The 15,338-nt window shown below is 40.9% G+C and overlaps 1 protein-coding gene across 7 annotated transcripts in view; it reads left to right on the forward strand.

The window, feature by feature from the left end:
* birc6 (baculoviral IAP repeat containing 6) overlaps positions 1 to 15,338 on the forward strand; it is a 155,941-nt gene that overhangs the window by 79,595 nt on the left and 61,008 nt on the right. For 5 of the 7 annotated variants that reach the window (XM_078176190.1, XM_078176195.1, XM_078176193.1 and 2 more), the window contains exons 60-64: positions 2,220 to 2,443; positions 3,524 to 3,857; positions 4,571 to 4,788; positions 6,542 to 6,706; positions 7,616 to 7,787. In XM_078176190.1, the coding sequence (XP_078032316.1) occupies positions 2,220 to 2,443; positions 3,524 to 3,857; positions 4,571 to 4,788; positions 6,542 to 6,706; positions 7,616 to 7,787 (1,113 nt within the window). The remainder of the gene's footprint in view (positions 1 to 2,219; positions 2,444 to 3,523; positions 3,858 to 4,570; positions 4,789 to 6,541; positions 6,707 to 7,615; positions 7,788 to 15,338) is intronic. The other 2 variants (XM_078176192.1, XM_078176194.1) reach the window with 1 other exon arrangement.

A 15,338-nucleotide genomic window follows, 5' to 3' on the forward strand; every position in this document is an offset into this window, starting at 1 on the left:
TTTTTTTTTTTTAATTCAAGTAAGATACCATACATTAATAATTTATATAATGAAAAAATCAATACTTGACACTTTGTGACGATATGATATTGCCACACAAAAATAGAGCAATACTATGCTGTATCAATTTTTCCCCCACCCCTACTATATATATATAAAAAAATTACAGGTAAATAACTTAAGGGTTTAAACAGTGTGATCTCAGAAGAGGTTGTCTGAACTCCCCTGTGCTGCCTTCAGTTTCTGCCCATGCTGTTGATGAATGAAGAGTCCGTGATGGAGCTGGTCTGTGGTGATTAGAATCTGTTGTTTTCTTCTCGTCCTTCTGCTCTCTGCTTGGTGGTTTGGGATATGGAAGAGAAGTAGACAGATAGTACTATTGCTAGACCCCACTGCTGAAGACTCAAGTCTCTGTGGAGTTGCCTTAAAGAATCAGAGCCAGGACTGCAGCTATGGGTTATTTTGATAATGAAGTATTTTAAAGAATATTCCATTGCGTAATCAGATAAATGTACTTTATTAAAGAGTAAATATACAAAGAGAAAATAAGGCAGGTCACTCGTGTTTGCATGTGTGTGTTCATGTGTTTGTGTGTGTGACCGTCAAAATAATAGCATGCTACCTCACTCCCCTCTGCTTGGAGATTACCTCAGTTGGAGGAGGGCGGACACCAGCTCTGGAGACAGGCCTTTGGTTAGCAGCTATAGCAACTCATGTTCAGCCGGTACAAATCTCAGTGCTGGGGGGGCCATAACCAGCAATCATATTGATTTATATTAAATGCCACCGTCAGTGTTACCTTGTGTCTGGCTGGATGCTTTCTGTTGAGATGCTGAAGCAGTGACACTGTGCTATTGTGGTAGGCTAGTTCTGTTTTACAGTAGACACACTAAATATAATTTTTGTTTTGTTTCATTTTGAAATGATCCCAAACTTTGGATACTTTAAGTTGTTTTCTCTGGCCTGCCTCTGCTTTTTGTCCCTCACTTTTTCTCTTTCCTTTCATTTTGCAAGTTCACACCATTCATTCACATCACCTGTCCTTAGTGTAAGCACGTTGTGTGACAGTAATAGAGTGCTGCGGGGATGAAATTTTTTGTAGGCCAACATGGAAATTAGTGACGGCCTGGTTCCCCCTTTAAAAAGCCTATAGGATTTTTCCATTGGATTTTGGTTTATTGCAGAAAATAAGCTCTGTGGCAAACAATCGTTTATGATAGTTAGCGCGTTTTGTTCACCAAGATAATCTACACAAATGAAAACTCATTTTATGATTTTTGAAGCCTAAGTGCAAATGTACACAGCTAACATTTGGTTATAAATGAACTACGCTGTGGTCGCATGATTTAACATCCCTCCCTTAACGCGGCTATAAAGCTTTGTGCGCTCTGAAGTCTCATTTAGCAACTTATTAGCAACTGCCTTCCTCAAAGACACAAAATGCTTCAGAATTCACAAGTGGGGTATTTACTGATATTTCAGGCATCAAACTAAAAACCCATTAAAAAAAAAACTGACTTTAAGACGAAGGAACCAGGAAATGCGAACTCATTTCCTGGTTTTGGGACTCATTCCTGGGTTACTCTGTAGTCAGCTGTGCAAAACATAGTGTGCTGTATTTATGAATTAAATGTAGCTTTGTTGCATATAATTTTTACTCATTGGTTATTGCGTGTTTTTAACAGCTGTCTTTGAAGATTACGCTTCACTAAACATGACAGAAATATACTCCTGAGCATTAAAAACACAGGGTATCACAGGTTACCATGGACATGCTTTTCGCAAAAGCATAAAATGGAAAAGGGTGCTTGGCTGTTTGATTTCTGTCGACTAAAGCATAGTCATAAAGCTATAACTAAGAAAATGGCATGTCAAGCTGAAACATGTAATGATCATGCTATTAACATGTAAAAACAAAAATGCACACTTAACAAAAACAGCCTCTGGCTCAAAGTGTTTAAATAACCACAGCATTTTTATAGTATGAACATTAAAGTTTTGTTCAGTAATGCAGAGCCAGTGATACACCTTCTCTCTTGATTCCACCTTTGCAACATCCCAAGACAGAATATATTGCATATACTACAAAATAATTCCACATTGAACCAAACATTGAAAGAGTAATTGAATTCTCATGTCAGTGATGGAACTTCAGGTTTCAGACAAATACAGTGCTAACAAGTGTCCGAGATGCCAGACAGTGCATGAACATACAACAGGTCCTCTTTTTGCTCTCCTTGCAGTGGATCACTGTGACATGCTGAACAGCTGTCCTGAGGACGAACCAATGACACCCAGTGAGGAATGTCTGGATGCCGCTACTGACGAGTCCCTGCTGGAGACCAACCCCATCCAGTCACCGCTGCAGGTCTTCGCAGGCATGGGCGGCCTCGCCCTCATTGCAGAGAGGCTGCCCATGCTCTACCCTGATGTCATTCAGCAGGTGAGACTTAAAGCTGGCCACAGGCATATGCATGGGCGATGAAAGTACTGTTAAAGCACAGGGGTGAAGTAGGGCTAAAGTCTTCACCCAAAGCATGTTCCCAAACAGACAACAAGTTTTAGTAACTACCAAGGCCACACAACATGGTAGCAACCATGGATTCAATATAAGCATAGCTGTAGTTGCTAATCCAATGTGTTTTTTAGTTGATGGAAGTTAATTGTAACATTTTGGTCGCCTAAAATAAGACTTGTTCAGTGTTTGGTCGTAAAAGACCCTCGAAGGAGTTGGATGTCAAGTTTTTATGGTTAGTGCATTGTGATTAATGGTTTGAAGCCTGTTTTTTGCTGGCAACATTTTGCATTGGTATTATCATAATTAACCTCAGATGAAAATGCACTGTGCTAACCAAGCTAGCAGCCAGCGTTAGGGCTAGTTCCACCCTCTCATCCAAATAAGGCCACTTCTGGCTCCAAAAGTCCAAAATGGCGACGGTCAAAATGCCAGACTTAAGGCTGTAAAATGGGAGTCCTCAAACCAATTGATATCACATCCATAATTTCATATATTCTATGATGATGAATCATAAAAGTGCTATGAAGGAAATTGTAACAGCTACCAGGCTGGCATGTCAACAGATTTACTTTCTGGACAACTGAGTGGACTGTATCCATCCAGCTTAAAAGCTCCAGAAGAGCTAATAAGTGGACCTTGAGCTGGGACTGTGTTTTCAAACTACTTATTCCAAGATCAAGAATGAACTTTGATGCTTCACCTTGATCATATGCTAAAATGGCAAAAAATACTGGCAAAAGGCTTACTCCTTGATTACATGAGGATGAAACTTGTGGTTACAGATCCGTAATATGAAATGATGTTCAGTGTCTGCCTTTGTTTGCCGAAGTTTTGTTTTTACATTTACAGTATTTGGAGAAGTCAGCCTCTCATCCCTCGGGCTTGAATTGTCCACATCATGACACTGCAGTTCCTGCTTTCCTAAATTCACCTGTCAGCACTGTCTCATATTCTGTCTCACCTTTGCTAAAGTTACCCTCTGTTCTCCCGGATGGTCGTTCACAGGTCAGTGCCCCAGTGGTGCCCTCCGCCACACAGGAGAAGCCCAAGGACAGTGACCAGTTCGAGTGGGTAACCATCGAGCAGTCCGGGGAGCTGGTGTATGAGGCGCCAGAGTCTATTGCCACCGAGCCACCCCCTATCAACAAGCAGCAGTCTCAGTCGTCCTCGTCATCATCATCCTCAGTGCAAACGATGTCACCCATCCCTGCTCACTCACTGGCTGCTTTCGGCCTGTTCCTGCGCCTGCCAGGGTATGCAGAGGTGCTACTGAAAGAGAGGAAGCATGCCCAGTGTCTGCTGCGCCTGGTGCTGGGTGTCACAGATGACGGAGAGGGCAGTAAGTCTCCCAGTTTTTGTTTTTGGGCTGGAATAGCAACAATTTCTGCAGCATTCTCTGCCATTGAATCAAGTCTTAAACATTTTAAGGGAAGTGCATGCACATCAGCATTTGTAGAACGGCCAATAGGAACGACCTTTCTGAAAGGACCTGTGATTGGCCAAAGTCTCCTGTCACTGGCTAGACTTTGTTAAGCCTGAAAACAAAACCAAAAGGATGTACAGAAGTCTAGTTTCTCTCACTCCACTTAAATAACAATATACTCAAAGTATTTTGGGATTCTTGCCTGGTCAAAAATCAAACTGCCTACCCCAGCTTTAAAACAGTACATTTTGTAACATGTTTATTATACATACGTGACAAGCAAACTGGATGTTAATCAATGAAGAAATGTCTCCTCAACAAAGCAGACACCCACACCTAATGACTGGTTGTAACAAGGCATGGGTCCCAACAAATACCAAAACAATTATATTGCAGAATAACATTATCACAAGACATTTTACCTACTGCTATAAATTGGTTAATCTATTAATGTCATGAAAATCTTTACACAGATCTAAACAACAATATCAACTCTTGTTCTTGTTCTTGCATTTCAACAGTGGTGCACTAACACTGATATCAGTAAACCAATAAATTCACTTTAACCCAAAACTTGACTACATGCCCCTAGTCCTCTGATTTAATTGTCTTCTTTGGCATCCTCTTAGGTCATATCCTGCAGTCTCCATCAGCCAACGTGTTACCCACGCTGCCGTTCCATGTCCTGCGAGCGTTATTCAGCAGCACCCCTCTTACCACTGATGATGGCGTTCTTCTCCGCCGCATGGCTCTGGAGATTGGGGCCATCCACCTCATCCTGGCCTGTCTGTCTGCTCTCAGCCACCACGCCCCCCGCAACCCCAATGCCAGCACCAGTGTGTCTGAGGTAATGATTACTTCAATCACTTTTGCTGTATCCAGCAGCACAGATGATCTGTTTAGACTGACGGGACAGACAGAAAAGAGGAAAAAACCTCATATGTAGAATGGCGACAGAAAACTAGTAGCCGGCTGTGATGTGGAGCTGCGGAATTTATACACAAAACTGGAACTGAGCTTTGTTGGCTTGGTTGCTAAATACTGCTAAATGTTGCTAAGAGGGTCTGTAGGTCCTGAAACAGACCAGCCTTGTTTGTTCTGTTGTGGTGACATAGTCTCATGCTCGCTCCCTGTCCCCCTTCTGTGTGTGGATTTATGGAGGTATCAAAGCTGAGGATGGATCATGGGGACAATGACTTGAATATGAGCCAAGGACTTGTCACTGTCGCTGTCCTTGAGCCCCTCCCCTTCTCCCCCAATCCATGTGCTGCAATGGGAGCACAGATGTGAGAAAAAGACATAGACACTCACTGTTTTAAATAGAAGCTATGCATGTCGCAGAAAACATCAACTTGTAACTTCAACAGCATCACTGGTTTTTACCCATGTTGGCTTTAATAGAATACACACTACTTCAATCCTGGTTTAACGCCATGGGACCATCAAAACAATCCCATGACTGCTTCATTTGCTCATTTCTCAGCACGTTGAAGACAGAGCAGGCTTTGGCCTATATTCTGAAGGACAGTGTTGATGTTTTTAGCCCCAATTCGCTAAAAACTGTTATTCAAGAACAGATACCATATACCTCCAATGGTTTCCAGTGTGCAGTGCTGAATTTTACTGATCACTCAGATGCAACCTTTTTGTTATCACACAACTACCATTTTCATACACTGGCAATCACTTACCTTAAAATAATAGAAGGGAAATATAAAAAATATTATTAGATAAAGCGGTCAGAAATACTCAAACCTTAACTCATCCTTCTAACCAGGGTTTCCATCGGTGCAGGTCCATTTGTCCTGGATGATTTCAGTGTCTCGGACAAATGGGAGAAATTCCGGTCAAATAATGTCTTTCTTTATTGAGCTTAAAAACAATTGATGGGCAGACTGTATAGAGAATGAAATCATTAAAAAAGTGGGCTACTTTTGCCTATATAATATATTCCAAATAAAATAAGCCCTATCAATAGCTTCACATGCATATTAGAGCTATTTAAAAATAAATAAATACCCAACCTAGCCCAGGTTTGTTGGGGTAGTATGTATACACAAAGAATTTTCTCAGCCTTACAACTTGTACTAACATTAGTGGCTCTCTAACCACACTGAACCATTAAATATGCACTTCTGTTACATCATGTAAACAAGCCACACACCTATCAGCTGTGCGCTCGGGATCAGATTGGAGATGTCACCATTTAAGACATGGGTGAGTGCTTTTTAAACAGAAAACACACGCTTATATTATGATATTTACTGGAAATGACATACGATATAGCCAACAGCAAGTAAGTTGTTTTTAGCAGTAGTCATTTGCCAGAAACTTTCAGCTCCCTGGCGATCTCCTGCCAGTCAGCTGCCACCTTATTCCAGTCTTTGTTGTAAAATAATAAATACTCATTTCAACTTCATGAGTCCGCCATTCATAATCCTTTGCAGTGCTTTCAAAGTGAGTGACAATAGAAATATAATAAATAGAAACAGGTGTGCATTGAAGTTGGAACAGATTTTCCTGGTCAGAAGACGGTTAAGTAGCACGAAACCGAATCCCCGCTTTTTACACTGTACGTTATCTCATGTCTGTGTTGACAGCCGCAGATATCCAGTTGTCATGGTGGGGGGACCAGTGAGGAGCAGCAGCTGTACTGGGCTAAAGGAACTGGTTTTGGTACTGGATCCACAGCCTCAGGCTGGGATGTGGAGCAGGCCCTCACCAAACAACGGCTAGAAGAGGAACACGTCACCTGTCTACTGCAGGTATGTTTACCCATCACATCATCTTTAAAGTGGGCTTTTAAGGATATGGTGGCTTCGGAATAGGGCTGCACGATGAGGAAACGATGAAGATAATGAATAGCTGCTACTTGTGATAAATAAACAAATATTAAATTGGACTTTGTTTTTGACCCAGACTTGCACAGTACCTGTGCTTGTGCCTCATCGTCACTCCTGTATTCAGAATACAATCTAAAATGATATGTTGTGCAGCCTTTCTCCACAAAGTATTTGTACCCCTTTACCTTTATGAGGAACCTTCTAAGTTAACACATCCGTACATTGTGTTAAATTACAAAGAATATCATGCTGATATTTTGTGTCTAGATTTCCCTGTTTATCTTGCTCAGCAGCTATCCTGCTGTCTGGGGCTTTGTGTCCCTGAAATCTGTCTCATTGGCAGTGCTTACTCCCAGGCTTTGAGCATGTTCCAGGCGACTACTTTCCAAAGAGTTTGTGCACCTGTGGCATGCTGTAATGTGAGAAACAATGAACAGAGCCCTTGATATGGGCACAGGAAAATTTGTGAATTGTTGGAGGTTTGAGGTTCCTCCAAACTGCCATCTGTGCCTTTGATTGCACTTCTTTAATCATTTTAAAAGGATCAAGGGCTTCCTCGCCTACAAATGAAAAGATTATTCTCTTGAATGAACCCAAAATGTCTTAATTAAGATGAAGATTACAACAGGGGGAAACAGGGAGTTAGTGGTTGGTTCTTATCCAAGTGTACCATCATGAGACAGCATAGTCAAAGATAGAGATTTTCCCAGTTTGCTCCTACTCCAGAGCAGGTCATGTAAAATCTGTACTTGCATGTGTCAGTTTAAACAAGGTGGACAAGTTCTATTCTTAATTCACCCTACAGTATGTCTACATTGTTTTGTGCACTAGGTATTGGCAAGCTACATCAACCCAGCAGGCTCCAGCAGCTGCCACAGTGCTGATGCCTCTTCAGCAGACAGCAGAGCCCACAACAGCTCAGCTCTGCCAGCAGTGCTGCAGGAGCTGTTGAGCCAGTCCTGCCTCATCCCTGCCATGTCCTCCTACCTACGCAATGACTCAGGTAGGCTCCATTCTTTCACAAATGAAGGGTGAGACACACAAAGTCACAGAGATAGTGCTGTGACATTCAGCAAGGCTGAGAAAACTAGCAGCCGCCACAAATCTGTACCCTGCATTTTACATTGGGTGCCATTGTTTGGTTTGATGTAGATGTAGGGTGGATCACCTGTCATACTGCACTGAACGCTCAATGAGTGACAAGGTGTCCATGAAAGCAAGACTGCAATCCTGCCAACCTTTTCATTCTCCCTATTGCAATGTGCCTGTAGTGGCTTAATCACAGCTTGTGTTTCTCTGCCTGAATGGGGATTAACAAGCATAAAACAGGAAAAGGACACCGATTGTCCATCTTAACCCTATGGGCCTGAACGACGCAAAGTACATCCAAATTCACACCTGTTCTTCTCTATGGATTTTCTCTGCAACCGTTCGTCATAGCGAGAAGCCACTTGTGCACCAAACCACATGTTTTGGACAGCTGTGAAGTGACAGAATGTCCCAGCATCATGGTTCTTATTGCCAGATTCCAGAGAGTCTCCCCTCTTCATATATGGCAGAATGTGTCTACTTCCAGCTTGCTATGGTGAGATATTTGTAAAAATGGAAGAACTTAGTAACAAAGATTTTTTTTTTCATTGATATAAAAATTAATATAAAATACAGTCAGATAGAAGGACATGTAATGATGACAAATCTGGATAGCCCAGATTGTCCTGAGAAAAAAACTAAACAATATATAGCATGTGTATGTAGCCTTTATAATGACTGTGATATGAGCTTAAAAATAAAGGCAGTAAAAATACTCCAAAAAAGTCTTAGGGCCCAAAGGGTTAAACAGGAATAACTTCAATGACAAATATAACATGGGTCACAAAACCAACAGATGACCAAAAGCATCCATGAATTAGTGGAACTTTACAAACCAGCAATCCAACAGCCACACCCACTTCACGCAGTGATTGGTTGGAGCAAACTCAAACTCACTCTGCTGATGAAGTACAAGTCATGGTGGAAAAATGGTTTATGTGAAATGTGGTTGTGAGAAACAAAACATGCCAATGGTAACTTTGAAAATCACCTACTTATTAACTTATCTATCAATCTCTTACCTAAAACCTCTCTGATTATCAGAGACCAGGGTGTGGAACAACGTATCTGTCGAAGATGGCTGTTAAAATTCCTCATTCAGCAGTCAGCAGTCCTGTTAATTTACATGGCAGCATTATGCACAAACCTATGTTTGTTGCTGAGCATCATGTCATTGCGTCTGGTTTTGCTTGTTCACAAGTGTCCTCATCCCATTAAATGATTTGACCCATTGATATTCATCTGTTGCTGAAACTGTCTTGATTGTTCTTGTTGTATGTGGGTTTCTGCTCATGATGTGAAGCGCTGCCAGCAGCTGGCCTTTGATGCTGCGATAGTGGATTTGGATAACTCTGGTCTTTGATCTCAGTGATGATAACTACAGGCTACAGTTACAGCAGTGTAGTCTCTGTCTAGGTCTGAATTATAGGGGAAGCTGTCTGTGTCTATGTTCTTATGTGATTTTAAAGGGAAAATTCGCCACATTATATGTGAATGTGCAGTCAATGTTAATGGGAAATGTAGAGGATTGAACCAATAATTTCCTCAGTGCATGCTGTTTTAACTGAGAAAGCTGAATCCTCCTGCTCATGGAAACACACTGGCAATGCCTACATGTACAAGGATGCATTGCATGGGAGCCTCTAACAACCATTGCTATTAGCCTACTAACCTGTAGCTGTTACTTTGTTGGACAAAACATGCGTAGGTGAGGTTTGGGAGTTGCTCCATGCTTCTGTAAGCCACAAAATAAAAACACAGAGGCTCTGTTGTGTAAACCTGCGCGATTCAAGATGGCAACAACCCTTTATTAATGTTTTTAAAACTGTCAATGGCAGCACAACACCGCTCTGCTCCTTACATTTTTTACCTTTCACAATAAAAGCCCAACTTTAATTGCTTAGAGTGTTTTGCTAAGAGGCAACAAAATAGCTTACAATAGCGCTGGGTCAGGCATGTCCGAAGTCCAGCCCAGGGGCCAATCATGGCCCACAGACTGAAATTCAAAAGGCCTGTAGCTTGTCTTTCAAAATATCGTGGCCCACCACACAATATTGGTTAATCAAGCAAAATCGATTGACATTTTTTTCCATTCACCTCAGGATGGCAGGACTTTCATACAGTTTGTAGACATGCACTAAGTAGATGCATGTCTAACTACGCAGACGGAACTTGTGTGTTTTCATAAACAGCTGGTAAACAAGCAAAAGAATGGTTAGCTAACAGCAGACGTTTCCTGCTAGGTAGCAGACATGACCACAGCAAAGAAGCGTAAAGTCGACAGTAAGGGCCACTGCTTTTAGGACCGGTGAACAGTTGATTACTTTTTCACTAAAAAAACGAAACAGTTTAATATGTCTGATTTGTATGGAATTTTTTAATAACTCATAGGATGTGAGAAGCCACTGGCCTCCAGCTATTGTAGTATTATCTAAACTAGCCCCTATTCAATAAAGTTCAGACACCGCTGTGTCATGTGATAAAAATACTTATTCAATGGTCATCTGCCCTCTTGAACATCTTCCAGTTAATGGGTTCTGAAGAAGATCCAGTTAAACTATGTCCAAGTGAAATGGAAAACTGTCATGCATAGGAGCGCACAAACAGGCTTTCCCAGCGTTAGCAACAGCAGCTAACAAAAACTGCCCATGCTGAAATGTATTGTAGCAGAATGATTCAGTTAAATCCAGCCTGTAGTTCTTCCCCCTTCCACCTATGTCACTGTTGCTCAAATGGCAGTGGTAGTAGCAGGACAGATGCTGAAATCCATTTCAATCAATACAGCACGCACTGAAAATTTTATTGCTTTAATAGACTACATTTACCACCAACACTGAATGGACAACCACATACAGACTGGCAAATTTCAAAGTGTGTGTGTGTTAGAGATAGTGGATTTTTGCCAAATGAAACAGCAGATGGAGCTACAGTGTCTTTGATTGAAGCTGAGGTTGTGCATGTTTTATTGTTAAATCACACTGAAGTCCCAGCAGTGTTTGTTTAATGAGTCCAGGAGGTGTGTCAAAGATATCGTCCAATCATCATTTTGTTTTAATACTCAACAATGAAAAAACTAGTCCTTCCACTTTGTTTAGTTTTTCTCATGTCATTATACAGTTGTAATAAATATTCTGCAAATTCGATCAAAGTTGTCTTTGGTGGAGTATATTCTGATACTGTTATGGTGTTGCGCTCTGTAGGTGTCAGTGGTATGGCACAGCTGAAACCTGTTTTATTTTGCACATGATGCTCAGGTAATCCCATGTTCCCTCAGTCTGTCTTTTCATTTTGACCTCTGGCAGAGCACTGAGCTGCCGACAGAGCTCTCAGTACACAGTGGGCTTCAGCCCTTTCAGGTCAGGTCAGTCCATTGCTTATATCCTGCCTCAGTTCCTCAGGGACTTGATGGTTATTAGTGCTGGGCTGACCCTTTGTAGTCTGGCTGCAGTCGCGCTTAAAACTACTTCTTTCATTTGTGCTGCACTTTATGATGGTTTTTACATTTAAGCCACAGAGCCACAAACTGCAGGCAGTCCTGTAGTCCATTCACAGGAGGATGTGTAATTAAATCAGGTTTGTTCTTTCATCAAGCTTATAGACAATTAACAAATTCACTATTCTTTCCCCCACTTATGTAAAAGTGAAAAAATAAGGTAAAATTAACAAAAATAATTTCCAGCATCCACTTACTATCTTTTTCTGAAGCTTTCAGCCTCATTTCATCAGCTCCATACGCTAATGAAGACAGTGAGACTTGGTTAAAAGTAGGCTCAGGTGGTATCAGGGTATTACAGTGATTTTCAATACCATCAAAAGTACAGATGCGTATCTATCTATTAAACTTATGTAGAGAGGCTGTATTGAGGATGTATTGTATTTAGTACACATTATGTGCCACTAGAGGTCAGTCTCTACTGGTGGAACAGGCAGCTCAGCTGGCACACATGGCAACTGCCAGAGGTGAGGATAATGTTATAGGACTGGAAATAGAGAGAGAGACTGCAGCGAGTCATATGACTAGATAAAACAGAGAGAAAGGGCTGTGGCATTCACTTTTGCCTAAGAAGTAGAAAACCCACAACTACCAGAATGTACTGCACCGCACTGGGCCAATAAACCTTCCCACTGGTGGATGATGTAATGAGAGCTTGGCCATTTTCCCACAAGAAACACTATGGCAGCCTGCTGGTTAACAAATGATTTTGAATTACATTTAAACAGTAAGATTCTGAAAACATTTTGGAAGAGAAATAGGCAATGCTAACAGAATCTTGGTTTCTATTTGATCAGCACTGTTTAGTTTTCCGGGTGGTTAGGTAGTGCAGCACACAAATACTAGTAATTGTAATTAAGGAGTTTGATATCTTGTTTCAGATTATAGGTCTGTGTTATTTTAGTACTGTGTTAAGTTTGGGTGCAATGCTTACTAGCAGCAGATCGGTACCAAGTGATAATTTAGCTGATTGAGAGATGTTCTGTACAGCAAACAGTACCGCAAAGCGCTCAAGATGATCAGTTTTGTGTCACCGTTAAGGTGTGTGCGCATGTGTGTTTTATGTCCGTCACTGACGCAGACAGCACAGGAACAGCAGAGCAGTGTGCCCTGAAATGACACCAAAATGCAGTAGACACACTCAGCATAGCTTTTTATTACTTGACTGTTTTGGTACAAGCATTTGTGTGTTGATCGCCTTCCAAGATTGACTCGCCAAATGCAAAATCTACCCGCATTTAGTGCTTGGCTGGTGTTCATTTTCGGACCCTAAACTGCACAATATAAAAAAGAAACATTCATATCAAAGTGAACGCAAAACTCATTTTTTTAAGTATCAAATTCACTATTTTATTACACCATCAATTGATTCTGGTTTTCTTTTCTACAGTAGTAATTTGCCTTTTTCCAGTAATGCATAAAGACATTTGTAGAGCCTGCAATTTGTGATGTAGTAGTATTGGATTGGATCATGTTGTAAGGTGCAAATTGTCTAGTTGTCTTGTTTTACGTCTGTGTCAAGCAGTTATTGAAATATTTCATCCTCCAGGTAGCCGAGCCATACAAATATCTGCCATATGCCAGGTATTCTTTTAGAAGATTGTTTAAAAAGAACCTTAAACATAAGGTTCCCCTAATTTTTACTAAAAAACCTGCTATAGCTTAAATCTTAATGCAGTCATTATTTAGAGAACCAGACACAGCTTTGTTTAATCAGGCCACTTTTGTGTTGAGTTTGATTTCATGTAGTAAGAGACATGAACATTTTAGCTTAAGTGTTTCTAGCCTCCCATGACCATTGTGTGCTGTTGCTTATCAGCCCAGAGCTAGTTACTGCACGGTGTGTGCCACCTCTTTGTGTCTAGTGCTGCTGGGGTGTTTCGCTTTGCAGGAGTATCTCTGTGTGTATGCTGGTGTGTGCTAATGCGCCCTTGGTCTCATAATTAAATAACAGCTGATAAAAAGCATTGTAGTGTTGTAATTGCTCCTCATTATCTGGCAAATGCCTTTGACACACACTTACATGCGTGTGTGTGCAATATAAGTTTATAGCCCTGTATTTGATTATGTATCGGCACATGCTCTGTTGAAGCACAGCCTTAATGATTTTTCTTTAGAAGCTATGCATTTACCACTCAATTTAATAACAAATGATATAATATTGTGCGAACTAGCCCATATTATGTAGCTAACTCAAGTCACACTGCATCCAGTCAAATAAAAGCTGGGGGCTCTTGGAGCACCTTCCGTTTGAGAGCCAGCTGCCCAGGAGCTCTGAGCTGTCAATAAATGTCAAGAAGAGCTGCCTGTAATGAAAAACTGGGAGACCTGACAGCCCGCCTGCTTCTCTCAAGTCAGAATAGCTGGTAGTGGGTGAGTGGATGATGTCTGTGGACTGTTTTTTACTCAGCAAGACTGAGGAAGAATAGAATTAGGGAAGGACTCATGTAACTGACTGAGCGTATGTTTATTCTTGTATGTGTACATATGATCTGTATTTCGGTTAGTTTGTTGTAAATTTGTAAATGAGAACCTGAGAGAAAGTAATACTGAACCCAGACAGGCTGGTGGGTCTCTCCTCTCTCCCTATGTGTTTCAACCTTCCCTTCATCGAGAGCAAGTACTCTACCTTGTTCCAACATTTTTACTTCTGCAGATATTCTGTGTCATAGCAACCTGGTCTAACCAAGTCTTTGAGTATTTTATTTGTAAAAGCAACAATATACCTAATAATAGCCTAACAATAAAGCTTATTTACAAAGCACTAAAATCAGGATAAATTAAGTAATTTACAGAAACAACAAAAAGTGGTGGTAATGCCGCTTATTGCGCTCTTGGCCCACCCTTCATCATTGCAGGGGGGAATTCCTTCACCATAACAGCCCGAACCGATATTATGTGCTGATATTAGCTCACCACAGATATATCTTGTCTTACGTCAGACAGAACTGTTAACTTATTTCACTCCATTTCCATCTTCAGTCTGACATTGCATCCGCTCTGATTTTTATAGGGGAAGGGAATTTGATTTTCCCTGAAAATCACTAGAGACCAATGTATCTGCCTGAATTATACATTTATTTATTGTTTTTTCGATTATTTTTCCAACTTTATATATGTTTTTATTTTAACAGAGAAACCGTTTCATGTCACGATGGCAGACAAATCAGTCAACTCAAACTCTATGGAGTGGGCACATTCAGATGCCTGGACTTGGGCAAAGATATATCCAATCTTTGCATAATTCAACTGATAAATAAAGAGAAACGTCAGTGCAGAATTGTGCAACATATGTTTAAGAGGAACTCTGGTATTTTTCTGCCGTGACCCTATTTTCCCAAGTATTTGTGTCTAAGTGACTTGTGGGAACAACATTAGAGGCAGGTGAACCCCATCAATTTATGTGCACTAAAATTGCTTGTTTTTGCCACTAACAGACACAGATTGTTACTATGAGTGTCTGATAACATGACGGAACCCCCCCTCCTGTTTATCCACCATTGTGTATGTGAATGTGAGAACAGTATTATTTTTTAGTATTATTTCAGTTCAAAGATGTATACCATCCATCCTGCTGCTCTCACTCTGTTATGTGGTAATTCTACATGGAATAATGCCAACTTCAGCCTCTGTATTAAACGCAGCCCCACAAGACAGTTGCTGAGGGCTTTATCCAAGCCAGTGGAGTAGAGACTGTAATCCATAGAAAGCAGTTGAGGCATAATGCATGTGCTGTGAAATACATTAAAGGCAACATGTTGGCAGTGTTAAAACCAGTGGGTACTTATGTGAGCTCTGTTTGGGAAAGAACTCGGTAGCCAAACTGTAATCTCTTTAAAGCTAATATTATTTATAATATTTTTATATCATCAATGAACGAGATGCCTACGTGTTATGTGAAAGGCTACACTTCAAGTGCATAACCAACAGAGAATTCTAATAAACTCCAAATCTCTACCTTCTAGTTTTCTG

This window comes from Epinephelus lanceolatus, chromosome 17 (genome assembly GCF_041903045.1).
Source record: "Epinephelus lanceolatus isolate andai-2023 chromosome 17, ASM4190304v1, whole genome shotgun sequence".
In the NCBI taxonomy this organism is placed as follows: domain Eukaryota; kingdom Metazoa; phylum Chordata; class Actinopteri; order Perciformes; family Serranidae; genus Epinephelus; species Epinephelus lanceolatus.